The sequence below is a fragment of the Ranitomeya variabilis genome, chromosome 1 (genome assembly GCF_051348905.1).
Source record: "Ranitomeya variabilis isolate aRanVar5 chromosome 1, aRanVar5.hap1, whole genome shotgun sequence".
Classification (NCBI taxonomy): domain Eukaryota; kingdom Metazoa; phylum Chordata; class Amphibia; order Anura; family Dendrobatidae; genus Ranitomeya; species Ranitomeya variabilis.
The window spans coordinates 902,090,524-902,104,260 of NC_135232.1; the positions used below are offsets into that span (position 1 = coordinate 902,090,524).

The window sequence follows — 13,737 nt, forward strand, 5'->3', positions numbered from 1 at the left end:
CCAAAAAAGTGGGTTTAAGTGGTAAACTCTCAACAGAAGCTGTCAGTGGAGTGGATTATTATTTTGCAAGCATATCACATTAGATAATGAATTTGTTCTGAACACAATGGCATCTTTAAAGTAGATTTCCTATTTCTCAGAGGTAGTATTTGAGGCACCAATAGAAAAATGTTTTTTTTTTCTTCAGGTTGTTCCTCTCCAGACAATGGAGGATGTAGCCAGGTATGCAGGAGATCCAGAGATGATAGCTGGGAATGTGACTGTTTTCCAGGTTATATTTTACAGACAGACAAGAAAAATTGTCTTGCTTCAGGTCGGTAAAACTTGAGAGATTTGTATATATAAAAACTTTTAAACTCTGTGATTCAACTTCTTCAAGACAAGTGTCTTTAGTACTTAGAGGGGAAACTTTGGCTGTTATGACCTGCTGTGAACTTGATGCATAGCCACTAGCCAGACATCAGATTCTATCTGTGGTCCTGAGGAATCTTAGCCTATTCCTCATGGGGCATGGCGTCCAGTTCACTAATATTCTTGGTTTGTCAAAAGAGTGGTCCAAACATTAGGAGATGAGATCACTGCCATCCATAAACAAAGAATGATGCCAAATTAAAGCAAAGTCATTGAATGTTTACAGAGATACAGTTTGATGTAAAGTGCACAAGGTTAAAGTTAAAAGAGCACTGGTAGACAACCTGGATGTGGGAGAAAGAGGAAGCTATCCCTGGCTACCACCAGATTCCTGAGAACTGTAAAAGACCTGCAGCAAGATTTGGTGCCAGCAGGAACTGAGGTTTTAGTTTATACAGTGAGATACATATGAAACACTGAATGTTTACAATATGCACATCGTTACTGACCTAAAACTACAAGAAAAATCTCAAATTTTCTGAAAAGCATATAAATAAGCTATAGATGTTTTGGGGTTGTGTTCTATGGAGAGATGAAACAAAACTAGAACTTTTCAGGCCAGTGGATCAGTGGTATGTTGGAAGCAGAAAGAATTTATGTATTGATTTGTTTTACTCACTTATGTAGTGTCATTAATTCCACAGCGCTTTACAGACATTATCGGCACTGTCCCCATTGGGGCTCACAATCTGAATTCCCTATCAGTATGTCTTTGGAGTGTGGGAGGAAAGTGGAGTATTCCCATGCAAATACGGGGAGAACATGCAAACTGCTTTCATATATTGCCCTTGGTTGAATTTGAACCTAGGACCCCAGTGCTGCGAGCTGCAGTGCTAACCACTCAGCCACCATGAATGAAGCATTTGCTCCAGAAAACACCTTGCCTAAAGTGAATCTTGGTGGTGACTTGATGATGCTCTATGGCTGCTTTGTTTCCTGTGGAATAAGATGGACTCAATTACCACATTTTTTGGACTATAAGACGCACTTTTTTCCACAAATTTTTTTGGGGAAAATGGGGGTGCGTCTGTAACACCCCAGGTAACCGGTTGTTACAGTGATGTTGCCTTCCTTTTGGGGAGGGCGATATCATGCTTGGAGGCAAGGAGGATTCTCTTTACCAGGCCAGAAGGGGGAGCTCAGGACCTGGATTCAAGGCAGCTTCCCTCAGCTTTAAGTATTTTGGTCTGGAGGAGGAGTTAGGTTCAGTTGGAGAGAGACACTGAGGAGAAAGGAAGTCTGGAGCAGAGTGTAGACTATGGAGTCGTGCAGCCAGGACTGAGCTGCAGCTCCAGGAGAGGACTAAAACTCGAGGGGTTGTTGTATGCAGAGGAGCAATTGATGGAAGAAGCACAGGAGTAGAAAAGCGCTCAGAGGGGAACTGTGACCAGGCACACTCAAAGCCGAAGCGCAGAGACCGGGCACCGGGAGCCCGAGGCTTTAGTGGGATTCTAGGACACGTAGTAGAACCGGAGGGCTAAGAACTGTATGTGATTTGCCCACACCACACCTGGAGGTGAAGCAGCACTTGAAGAGCCCGGGTAGTGATAGAGACCCTGTAAAACGGCTCAAACTGCCCATCATACAGGTACCTGTTATAGGATGGAAGTGAGAGGACTTGCCAGCAAGCTACAGGCAGCGGGGACCTCGCATCTTAGCACAGTAGGAAGGCTTATGGACCTCCCCTGGGAGGAGGGATCACCTTTGCCTCTAAGCCAGCCGGACCACATCACCACCCGTGCCTGGTATCCTGGACTGTGGACAGCTCCTACCAGTAAACCAGGTAAAGACTTAACAACTCTGTGTCCTCCACTTATTTGCAAGTATACACCATCTTTGCCATATACTTTGGGAGCCCTGGGGACCCCGCTTCACATGTGGGAAGCGTCACCATCTTGCTACAACAACATCACCCCAGATGACCCCTTTAAGCAGCGTCGGTCCCTCTGACCGAGAACCACAGGTGGCGTCACGAATAGACTTTATTACTAAATTCCCTTTAAAGACCTTTCCCCTTTTAAGTGAGCACCCAGGGCCACGGACCGGGTTGCAGCCACTGTGACATCCCCTTTTAGAGCGACCGGACCCGGTACCGAGCTTACCCATTGCCCTTGTGGGCGACTCATATTTGGCGTCACAAACAGGATGGACCGGCCTGAAAAATCGGGTCCTGTGCGCCATGGATTATAATGGACTGTGTAAAATTGTTGATGGCCGCCATTGCTGCACCACGAGATGGATAAAGGAGGAAGAAGATGTGTTGCCATGGGTGGAGTTCAAGAACCAGTGTGAAAGCTGGATCCACCCCTGACAGAGACTCTAATGCCTACCAAAGATGTCCGTCACCAGGACGGATCCGCCCCCAGAGATGGCGGGAAAGTGGGAAAGGTACTGCCCAGAAGAAGAGAGTTGAGAGATGGAGCAGGACGCGGAACAGCATGGCCGCAGCATGGCTGCACACTACCCGGTAAAGACATTGGCGGACAGCAGTGGAGAGCCGCCAGAACCTACCGACACCAGTGGAGATGTCCCCGTTCTGCAGCGACAAGAAACCTCGGACCTGAAGCCTACCTTGGACCCGGAACTCCTAGGCGCAGAGATGGAGGAGCTGGCCCAACGACTCTTGTGAACCCAGATGACAGCGGTGGCCGCATGGAAGGAGTCCCTGATCCACAGAATGAAGACAGGAACCTACCAGAGCCTACCACCAGCGCTCACTGCCCCAGCGGAGCCGGAAAGCCCTGGTGGAAAGGATGGCCGGGCCAACGACAAACCTGGAGTCTGCATCTTTGATCCCGATGGAGCCAGAAAGTAAGGCGCTGCCGGAAAGTGAGACGACACCGATGGAGAAGCCGGAGCCCGCACCTATGACCTCAGTGGAGCCAGGAAACAAGATGCTACAATCGGAGATGACAACGCCGCAGCACCAGGTCTTGGAACCTGTGATCCTGACCCCAGCGGAGGCAGAAAAGGACACCGGCACCAGTGAGACTGGTATGCAAACTGCCCCGGTAGCTGAAACAACCCTGGTGGGACCCCTAGCACCCCGCCGACTATATCACCTGGCCAGTCAGTAACAGTCACAGTAACCTGGGACCGTATGCTTGATATGGGAGACACACTTACTGAGCCAATGGTACCTGAACCATTGCCCTTGAAAGTATGCAGGCCAAAAGAGACTATTCATTGGAGGCACCCTAAAACGGATTTAATGGGATTCCCAATAGAGGCCTAATCTGCAACTAATAGTGTCCACACAGCAGAAACAGAAAAATACTGCAGACAACAAATATTGAAACTGGCTGCAGAGGAGAAACACCGCAGAGCTAGATGGGAAGCTATGGAGGAACTTAGCCTGCTAGCTAAGGCCCAGTCCCGTATGGCTAGACTTACCAATAATGGTCCTATAAAGTCAGGAACTGTTGTAACCTTCAACCTGGACAGAGGATGGGGTTTCATAAGAGAGCATGGAGGACATACTGAACTGTTTGTGAACCACAGAGATGTAGAGTCACATATCATAAGAGGTAATATAAAACTTGGCACTCAACTTAGCTTTTGCAATCCAGTAATATTTTAATGCAGTCATGTCACAGTAACATGAGACGTTTTGGTCCTATATGGACCTTCCTCAGTCCAACTGCCGTAATAGTAGGAATATATACAGTGGAATGTATAACTGTATACTATGGAGACAGGTCTCAGCAGAGAATTGCTTTGGTCAAGATGAAGAAATAGTGGGTGGTGTCTGTATCTCCTGCACCAACGTGGTGTCTGCCTAGTTCCAAGCCGGCCTGACCACATCACCACCCGTGCCTGGTATCCTGGACTGTGGACTGCTCCTACCAGTAAACCAGGTAAAGACTTAACAACTCTGTGCCCTCCACTTATTTGCCGGCATACACCATCTTTGCTATATAATTTGGGAGCCCTGGGGACCCCGCTTCACCTGTGGGAAGCGTCATTATCTTGCTGCAACAACATCACCCCATAAGACCCCTTTAAGCAGCGTCGGTCACTCTGACCGAGAACCACAGGTGGCGTCACGAATAGACTTTATTACTAAATTCCCTTTAAAGACCTTTCCCCTTTTAAGTGAGCGCCCAGGGCCACAGACTGGGTCGCAGCCACCGTGACATCCCCTCTAAGAGCGACCGAACCCAGTACCGAGTATCTCCATCGCCCTGGTGGGCGACTCACGTCTTATAGTCGGAATATACTTACAAAATACTGTGGTGGCGGTCCTGGTCTGATTCTGCAGGGCTATGCAGCCTCCCTTGTGAGGCTGGTGCGTCAGTGGTGCTCTGTGGTGCGTGTGTGGTGCGGGGGTTCCCCTGGCATTTTCTGAAGCCCCCCTAGATCCATTGCTGCAATGCGGTGTCCTCCGTGAAAATGGCTGCCAGGGGCATTGCATGCTCAGATTAAGATTTCGGCACCGATATCTCGTCCCGAGATCTCAGGAGACGAGATCTCATCCCTAGATCTCGTTGCCGAGATCTGAATCTGAGCATGCGCCACCCCCCAGTGGCCATTTTCCCAGAGGCTACCGCATTGCAGCAGATTTGAAGCACTCAAACCCCAAGAATATTAGCTAACTGGATGCCATTACCCATGAGGAAAGGGCTAAGATTCGTCAAGAAAGCTGGTTATGCATAATGTTTTCAGCAGGTTATACCTGCCACAGGTGTTCTAGTAATTATTAAACACACTTGTCATGATGGGGTTGAATAATTATGAGACTGCAGTAGTCATTTAAAGTAGCATTTAATTTAGTGTACTACCAGGAGAAACCATTTGTTATATTAGTTGTGTTGATGTATTTAAATTGTCATCTTTTGACAAAAATACACACTTACAGTCATGGCCGAAAGTGTTGGCACCCTTGAAACTGTTCCAAAAAATAAAGTATTTCTCCAAGAAAATCATTGCAATGACAAATGTTTTCATATACACTTGTTTATATCCTTTATTTCCTTTGTGTATATTGGAACAACATAAAAACCTGAGAAAAAAGGCAAATCGGACATAATTTTACACAAAACTCTAAAAATGGATTGGACAAAATTGTTGACATCTTTCCAAAATTGTGGTTAAACAACTTTGTTTCAAGCATGTGATGCTAGTTCAAACTCACCTGTGGCAAGTAACAGGTGTGGGCAATATGAAAGTAACACTTGAAACCAGATAAAAAGGGGAGACGTTGACTCAATCTTTGCATTGTGTGTCTGTGTGTGCCACACTAAGCATGGAGAACAGAAAGAAGAGAAGAGAATGGTCTGGGGACATATTCATATGACCATTTTTTTTTTTACATGGACCAAATGTCCACCTGAAAAAAAATCACAGCATGTAATAGTCTCTTCCGTATTTCAGATCCAACTCGCCTATTCCAGTCTGTGTGTAAAAAAAAACATATTCCATATGGATCAACAGTATAGCATTAGATTTTTACAAACACCTTACAATTCTTTAACATAGGAAACTGTTCCTGGTCTTGTAAATTTTAATAACTGCTTACGTATAAATAGGATGACATATAGGTTTTTATAAACTCATGTGAACATACCCTAAGTAAGAAAAAAATCGTCTGATTTAATTGTATAATTGATTCCCCCTTTAATATTAAAAGCTAGTCAATAATTTAAATGCAATACAGAATAGTTATATAAAAAAATATGACTGACATTAAAAAATAAGTTCACATATGGCTACATCAATGAGAAATTAATAATAGAAAAACAGTTTTTTTCAAGAAATGTGCTATTTATGTGCAAAGCTAGTAAGAAATAAAATCTGTACATACTTGGAGTTTCCATAATTGCATAGAAACATAATAAAAAAAGTAACATGTGCTGCATAGTAAAAGGTACAACATTTTAAATGCTATTCCAATCGCAAAATTACTAATTTTATTTCCTTCCAACTCAGAAACAATTATCACAAACATTGATCAATAAGTTACATGTACTCCAAATTGAATAATGCAACTTTTTCTGCAAAAACGGCTTACGGCTGTGGCAATAGAAAAGTAAAATAGTTCTGTCTCTGAATGCAGCTGCGCAAAAACATTAAAAAATTATATTCTTGGGTTCATTTGTATAATATTCTACTGTGAAAATGTTTTTATGCCTCAAGTACAGGTCCTCGGCCATTCCTATTGTTTGCTAATGTGCATGACATACGCAGGATAAACTTCGATGGGACTCAGTATGAAAGCCTTTTGACCTCACAGATTGGAAGAGTCTTGGCACTGGATTATGACCCTATGGATAATAGGGTAGGACATCTTCATTATAAGATACTTTTTCTAACAGATTAAAGAGGTTGTCCAGGATGATTTTATTTTTTCACTATGCGCCTATAAACTATCAAGCAGAGGCAACTACCTGCCTGACACCATCTGACTACGGACACCGACTGCTCCTGCTGGTGATTCAGCTTGCTGCACGTCAACAGAGCAGCTTTTCTTCTGGGCAGCTCTGTCGACGGGGCGTAACTGCTGGCATCATGCTGATTGACAGCTGGTTCCCTGCAGTTAGGCTTTCTCTCATTGTGTACACAATTGCCACAATGATGAATAGGGACCTCAAATTAAGAACATCTTGTAGGCTGATAGGAAAACCATCAATTTAATATACAGAGTGGATGCTGTAATAATTAGAAATGTTATGATCTACACACTGATTTTCTGGTTTATCTGTGTAATATGAAGGCGCACCACAAGATGGCACTGTTATCTGGTTATCTAAGTCATAGTAGGGACAGTAAGCACTGAGCCTGTTTGTCAAGTAATTAATTCCAAATCGGGTGAGTGTTTCAACTATTAGCTATTTATTTGTTAGATCTTTAAATTAATTTAGCCTTGATTAAAGGAATTATAATAGTATGTAAGCATTAAGAAGATGCATTTTAATGATGCAAATCTTTAAATCTTAATGTATATACATATATGATATCCATGAAGTATCGTTTCTCCTTGCGGAGTTATCCTAATTCATGTGACAAGGCTCGTTAAAGGGTCGACATTGACTTGTAGGATTGCTACCTTCCAATTGGTGGCGCTAGAGTTCTAGTTCTCTTCCTCACTGAAGGGCCAATTTACATAATTAGCATACATATATAATGGAATATAGAAAGTGGGAAAAGATGTCTACACTAAGTTTATAATATAGTTCTTGTAATAGTCACGTTAATATGTTTTATACAGGGCAAATAATCAGTGTCCCACACATTATCATGGAATATGTTTTGTTAATGTTTTATTTTGAGGTCTAACTGCAGAGACAGGATTGAAGACCAACCGATCACATTTACATTGACTTTGTTAGAAAGATAGTTATTGTAAAATGTATCATGTTACTTTATTTTATACTTATTTCATTATTATTAAAAATGCAGAAGTGCCGGCATCTGACATCATCTTGAAATCATCTTTTTTTCTCTTTTCTTATTTACTCCTGACATCATAAACTACATATAGTATATTGCACATAAACGTAATAAGCTTTAAATTAAATTTGCCCATTGTATTAGATTCAGACAGAAAGCAGCAAAACCATAAAGGGACACATTTGGAAGCAAAGAGTTAAGAAACACATGTGGAACCAACCTGAATTTTTGTTAGAGCTTAGACCCCCCTTTGAACCCTTTTGACAAACTTACTTAACCATGGCATTCTCTCAAGCAGCTTCATCAGGTCATCACCGGGAATGGCTTGAAGGAGTCCCTAGTAGAGATGAGCGGTGTTCGAGTCGAACTGTTCGCTAATTTCAAATTCGATCTGTTTTGGGCGGTGTTCGAGCCGTTCGTCGAACTCAAACAATTTGCTTAAAATTCGGCTGTTCGAGTTTCTGTTCGATAACTGTTCGTTCACCAAAAGCCTAGCTTGATTTGCACATTAAAACTGTTTATCATTGTTAATGGACAGTTTCAGTGTATAGTGGGCGAGGGGGAAGGGGGGCGGGGGATAGATCTGTGCTGAAATAACGCCGATCTCCATTTTTTTTTCTTTCCCGCATTTAGTGGGGCGGTGCAGTCTCTCAGCCTATCAGCAGTGCGCACACACACAGCAATGTGCATGTGATGCACACAAGCAAGGGCATATGTCAGTGGCTGTGTATGTCACATGTCCTTGCCCTATAAGAACCAGCCATTTGCCCCGTTGCCACCATTTCCTCACTGCTGCAGCTTAGTGTTAGACGGCACCGCTGCTGCTGTGGGCACTATACAGACTAAGAGTGTTTTTTGGGAGCGAATTTTCAGAGAGATAGGTTTAGGGAGTCGGGAGGAGTCGGGACTAGTTGTAATATCAGCCCTTTTCAGGGTAGGTTACAGCAGTTCATAGCACTGTTTGCCAGGCAGGTCTGAGCCAGTGCTGTGCAAGTGTTAGTCACAGCATTTGGTGTAATCTAGCTCAGCCAATCCTTTTGGGCTAGTAGCATTGTCTGATAGTCATCTGAGTAGCCCGCCTGTGAAGCTAGCTAAACCGCCTGTGTATCTCTATTTTCACTGCATCTAATCCAGTTAATAGTTTTGGGCCTAGGAGCAGTGTCTGCACGTCAGCAGAGTAGCCCGCCTGTGAAACTAACTACACCGCCTGTGTATCTCAATTTTTACTGCATCTAACCCAGAAAATCGTTTTGGGCTTAGTAGCAGTGTCTGCACGTCAGCAGAGTAGCCCGCCTGTGAAACTAACTACACCGCCTGTGTATCTAAATTTTTACTGCATCTAACCCAGTAAATCTTTTTGGGCTTAGTAGCATTGTCTGGTAGTCATCTGAGTAGCCCGCCTGTGAAGCTAACTACACCGCCTGGTATCTAAATTTTTACTGCATCTAATCCAGGAAATCGTTTTGGGCCTAGGAGCAGTGTCTGCACGTCAGCGGAGTAGCCCGCCTTTGAAGTTAATTACACCGCCTGTGTATCTAAATTTTTACTGCATCTAACCCAGGAAATAATTTTGGGCTTAGTAGCAGTGTCTGCACGTCAGTGGAGTAGCCCGCCTGTGAAGCTAGCTACACCGCCTGTGTATCTAAATTTTTACTGCATCTAACCCAGTAAATAGTTTTGGGCCTAGGAGCAGTGTCTGCACGTCAGCGGAGTAGCCCGCCTTTGAAGCTAACTACACCGCCTGTGTATCTAAATTTTTACTGCATCTAACCCAGTAAATAGTTTTGGGCCTAGGAGCAGTGTCTGCACGTCTGTGTATCTAAATTTTTACTGCATCTAACCCAGTAAATCTTTTTGGGCTTAGTAGCAGTGTCTGCACGTCAGCGGAGTAGCCCGCCTGTGAAGCTAGCTACACTGCCTGTGTATCTAAATTTTTACTGCATCTAACCCAGTAAATCTTTTTGGGCTTAGTAGCATTGTCTGCACGCCAGCAGAGTACCCCACCCATGAAGCAAGCTACACCGCCTGTTTACCTAAGTACTATTTTTTAACGGCATCTAGCCCAGGAAATCCTTTTGGGCCTAGTAGAATTTTGTGCTACTCAGCAGAGTACCCCACAAATGAAGCAAGCTACACTGCCTGTTTATCTAATTACTAATTTTTAACTGAATCTAGCCCAGGCAATACTTTGGGCCTAGTAGCAATTTCTGCTACTCAGCAGAATACCCCACCCATGAAGCAAGCTACACCGCCTTCTTCCTTTCTCAATCTAACCCCTCGGCTCTGGGGTGTCCACTCTCCCTCCAGCTCTCTCCTTCTCACAGGTGGACTACCGCGTGTATTCATACTGTGGCGAATCGTTTGGGCCCAGGCATAAGAAGTCGTCGAGGTAATGGATAATATGTGCCGCCTTAGAAACGTCCATGACGACCCATTCGAGGAAGCAACTAAATGCCTCAAATAGTGAGCAGGATATGGAGCACCCCATGGGCAAACAGCGATCTATGTAGTATGCTCCTTCACAGAAGCAGCTCAATCGAGGACACTATTCGGAGGCACAGGTAGTAACCGGAACGCCCCCTCAATGTCTGTTTTGGCCATTATGGTGCCCCTTCTCAACTTCTTGACCTGCCTGATTGCTTCGGTGTACATAGTACTGCACTTGGTTCCGCGTAGATGTTGTCGTTTACTGACCTGCCCCTTGGATATGACAAATGGTGGATTAGTCTGAATGTATTGGGTTCCTTTTATGGCACAACTCCCAATGGGGGTACCACTACGTCTTTTAAGGAAAGTGTTCTGAATGGACCCGCTGCCATTCTACCTAAAGATATTTCTTTTTTAATTTTTTTTGTCACGACGTCTGGGTGTTGGTAGGGTGATTTTAGATTTTTACTCCAGCCTTTCTTGATTTTAGAAGGGCATGACATGCCTATATCTGTGTCTCCTGTTATGACCCCAATGGCGAGGGTCTCAGAGGAACGTGGAAGTCTGCAGAATACAAAAATCCAGCTCATAGGGCAGTGGTAACTGGGTTGACCATATATCTACTCCTAACGCCAACACCAGAAGTAGCCGGGGATCATTCCCACGTTGATTCTAGACGACACGCGCCAGCCGGAGAATCCAGCCACCCCCAGCAGAGGAAAACAAAGACCCTTCCCGCCTCCAGAGAAGGGGACCCCAAAGCTGGACAGAAGCCCCCCACAAACAATGACGGTGAGGTAAGAGGAAACGACAAACACAGAAATGAACCAGGTCCAGCACAGAGAGGCCCGCTTACTGATAGCAGAATAAAGAAAGGTAACTCATACGGTCAACAAAAACCCCATCAAAATCCACACTGGAAATTCAAGAACCCCCGAACCGTCTAACGGTCCGGGGGGAGAACACCAGCCCCCTAGAGCTTCCAGAAAGGTCAGGATATAGATTTGGAACAAGCTGGACAAAAATACAAAACCAAAACAAATAGCAAAAAGCAAAAGGCAGACTTAGCTGATATAACTGGAACCAGGATCAGTAGACAAGAGCACAGCAGACTAGCTCTGATAACTACGTTGCCAGGCATTGAACTGAAGGTCCAGGGAGCTTATATAGCAACACCCCTAACTAACGACCCAGGTGCGGATAAAAGGAATGACAGAAAAACCAGAGTCAAAAAACTAGTAACCACTAGAGGGAGCAAAAAGCAAATTCACAACAGTACCCCCCCCTTAGTGAGGGGTCACCGAACCCTCACCACGACCACCAGGGCGATCAGGATGAGCGGCATGAAAGGCACGAACCAAATCGGCCGCATGAACATCAGAGGCGACCACCCAGGAATTATCCTCCTGACCATAGCCCTTCCACTTGACCAGGTACTGAAGCCTCCGCCTGGAGAGGCGAGAATCCAAGATCTTCTCCACCACGTACTCCAACTCGCCCTCAACCAACACCGGAGCAGGAGGCTCAGCAGAAGGAACTACAGGCACAATGTACCGCCGCAACAAGGACCTATGAAATACATTGTGAATAGCAAACGACACAGGAAGATCCAGACGAAAAGATACAGGATTAAGGATTTCCAATATCTTGTAAGGCCCAATAAAACGAGGTTTAAATTTGGGAGAGGAGACCTTCATAGGAACAAAGCGGGAAGAAAGCCATACCAAATCCCCAACGCGTAGTCGGGGACCCGCACCGCGGCGGCGGTTGGCAAAGCGCTGAGCCTTCTCCTGTGACAACTTAAAGTTGTCCACCACATGATTCCAGATCTGCTGCAACCTATCCACCACAGAATCCACCCCAGGACAGTCAGAAGGCTCCACATGACCCGAAGAAAAGCGAGGATGGAAACCAGAGTTGCAGAAAAAAGGCGAAACCAAGGTGGCGGAACTAGCCCGATTATTAAGGGCAAACTCAGCCAACGGCAAGAATGTCACCCAATCGTCCTGATCAGCAGAGACAAAACACCTCAAATAAGCCTCCAAAGTCTGATTGGTTCGCTCCGTCTGTCCATTAGTCTGAGGATGGAAAGCAGACGAAAACGACAAATCAATGCCCATCCTACTACAAAAGGATCGCCAGAACCTGGAAACGAACTGGGATCCTCTGTCTGACACAATATTCTCAGGGATGCCGTGCAAACGAACCACGTTCTGGAAAAACACAGGAACCAGATCGGAAGAGGAAGGCAGCTTAGGCAAAGGAACCAAATGGACCATCTTGGAGAAGCGATCACATATCACCCAGATAACGGACATGCCCTGAGATAGCGGAAGATCAGAAATGAAATCCATGGAGATATGTGTCCAAGGTCTCTTCGGGACAGGCAAGGGCAAGAGCAAACCGCTGGCACGAGAACAGCAAGGCTTAGCTCGAGCACAAGTCCCACAGGACTGCACAAATGACCGCACATCCCTTGACAAGGAAGGCCACCAAAAGGACCTGGCCACCAGATCTCTGGTGCCAAAAATTCCCGGGTGACCTGCCAACACCGAGGAATGAACCTCGGAAATAACTCTGCTGGTCCACTTATCCGGGACAAACAGTCTGTCAGGTGGACAAGACTCAGGCCTATCAGCCTGAAATCTCTGCAACACACGTCGCAGATCCGGAGAAATAGCTGACAAGATAACTCCATCTTTAAGAATACCAACAGGATCAGCGACTCCAGGAGCATCAGGCACAAAGCTCCTAGAAAGAGCATCGGCCTTCACATTCTTTGAACCTGGTAAATACGAGACAACAAAATCAAAGCGGGAGAAAAACAATGACCAGCGGGCCTGTCTCGGATTAAGGCGTTTAGCAGACTCGAGATACATCAGATTTTTGTGATCAGTCAAGACCACCACACGATGCTTAGCACCCTCGAGCCAATGACGCCACTCCTCAAATGCCCATTTCATGGCCAACAACTCCCGATTGCCCACATCATAATTTCGCTCGGCAGGCGAAAACTTCCTAGAGAAAAAGGCACAAGGTTTCATAACAGAGCAACCAGGGCCTCTCTGCGACAAAACGGCCCCTGCCCCAATCTCCGAAGCATCCACCTCAACCTGAAAGGGAAGTGAAACGTCAGGCTGGCACAAAACAGGCGCCGAAGTAAACCGGCGTTTCAACTCCTGGAAAGCCTCCACGGCAGCAGGAGCCCAATTAGCTACATCGGAGCCCTTCTTGGTCATATCCGTCAAAGGTTTCACAATGCTAGAAAAATTAGCGATAAAACGACGGTAGAAGTTAGCGAAGCCCAAGAACTTCTGAAGACTCTTAACTGACGAGGGCTGAGTCCAATCAAGAATAGCTCGGACCTTGACTGGGTCCATCTCCACAGCAGAAGGGGAAAAAATGAACCCCAAAAAGGGAACCTTCTGTACACCAAAGAGACACTTTGAGCCCTTGACAAACAAAGAATTTTCACGCAAAATTTTAAAGACCAACCTGACCTGCTCCACA

At 45.3% G+C, this 13,737-nt stretch overlaps 1 protein-coding gene across 6 annotated transcripts in view; it reads left to right on the plus strand.

The window, feature by feature from the left end:
- EGF (epidermal growth factor) overlaps positions 1 to 13,737 on the plus strand; it is a 236,617-nt gene that overhangs the window by 82,651 nt on the left and 140,229 nt on the right. For all 6 annotated transcript variants that reach the window (XM_077278954.1, XM_077278944.1, XM_077278948.1 and 3 more), the window contains 2 exons: positions 188 to 313; positions 6,552 to 6,688. In XM_077278954.1, coding sequence (XP_077135069.1) covers positions 188 to 313; positions 6,552 to 6,688 — 263 coding nt within the window. The remainder of the gene's footprint in view (positions 1 to 187; positions 314 to 6,551; positions 6,689 to 13,737) is intronic.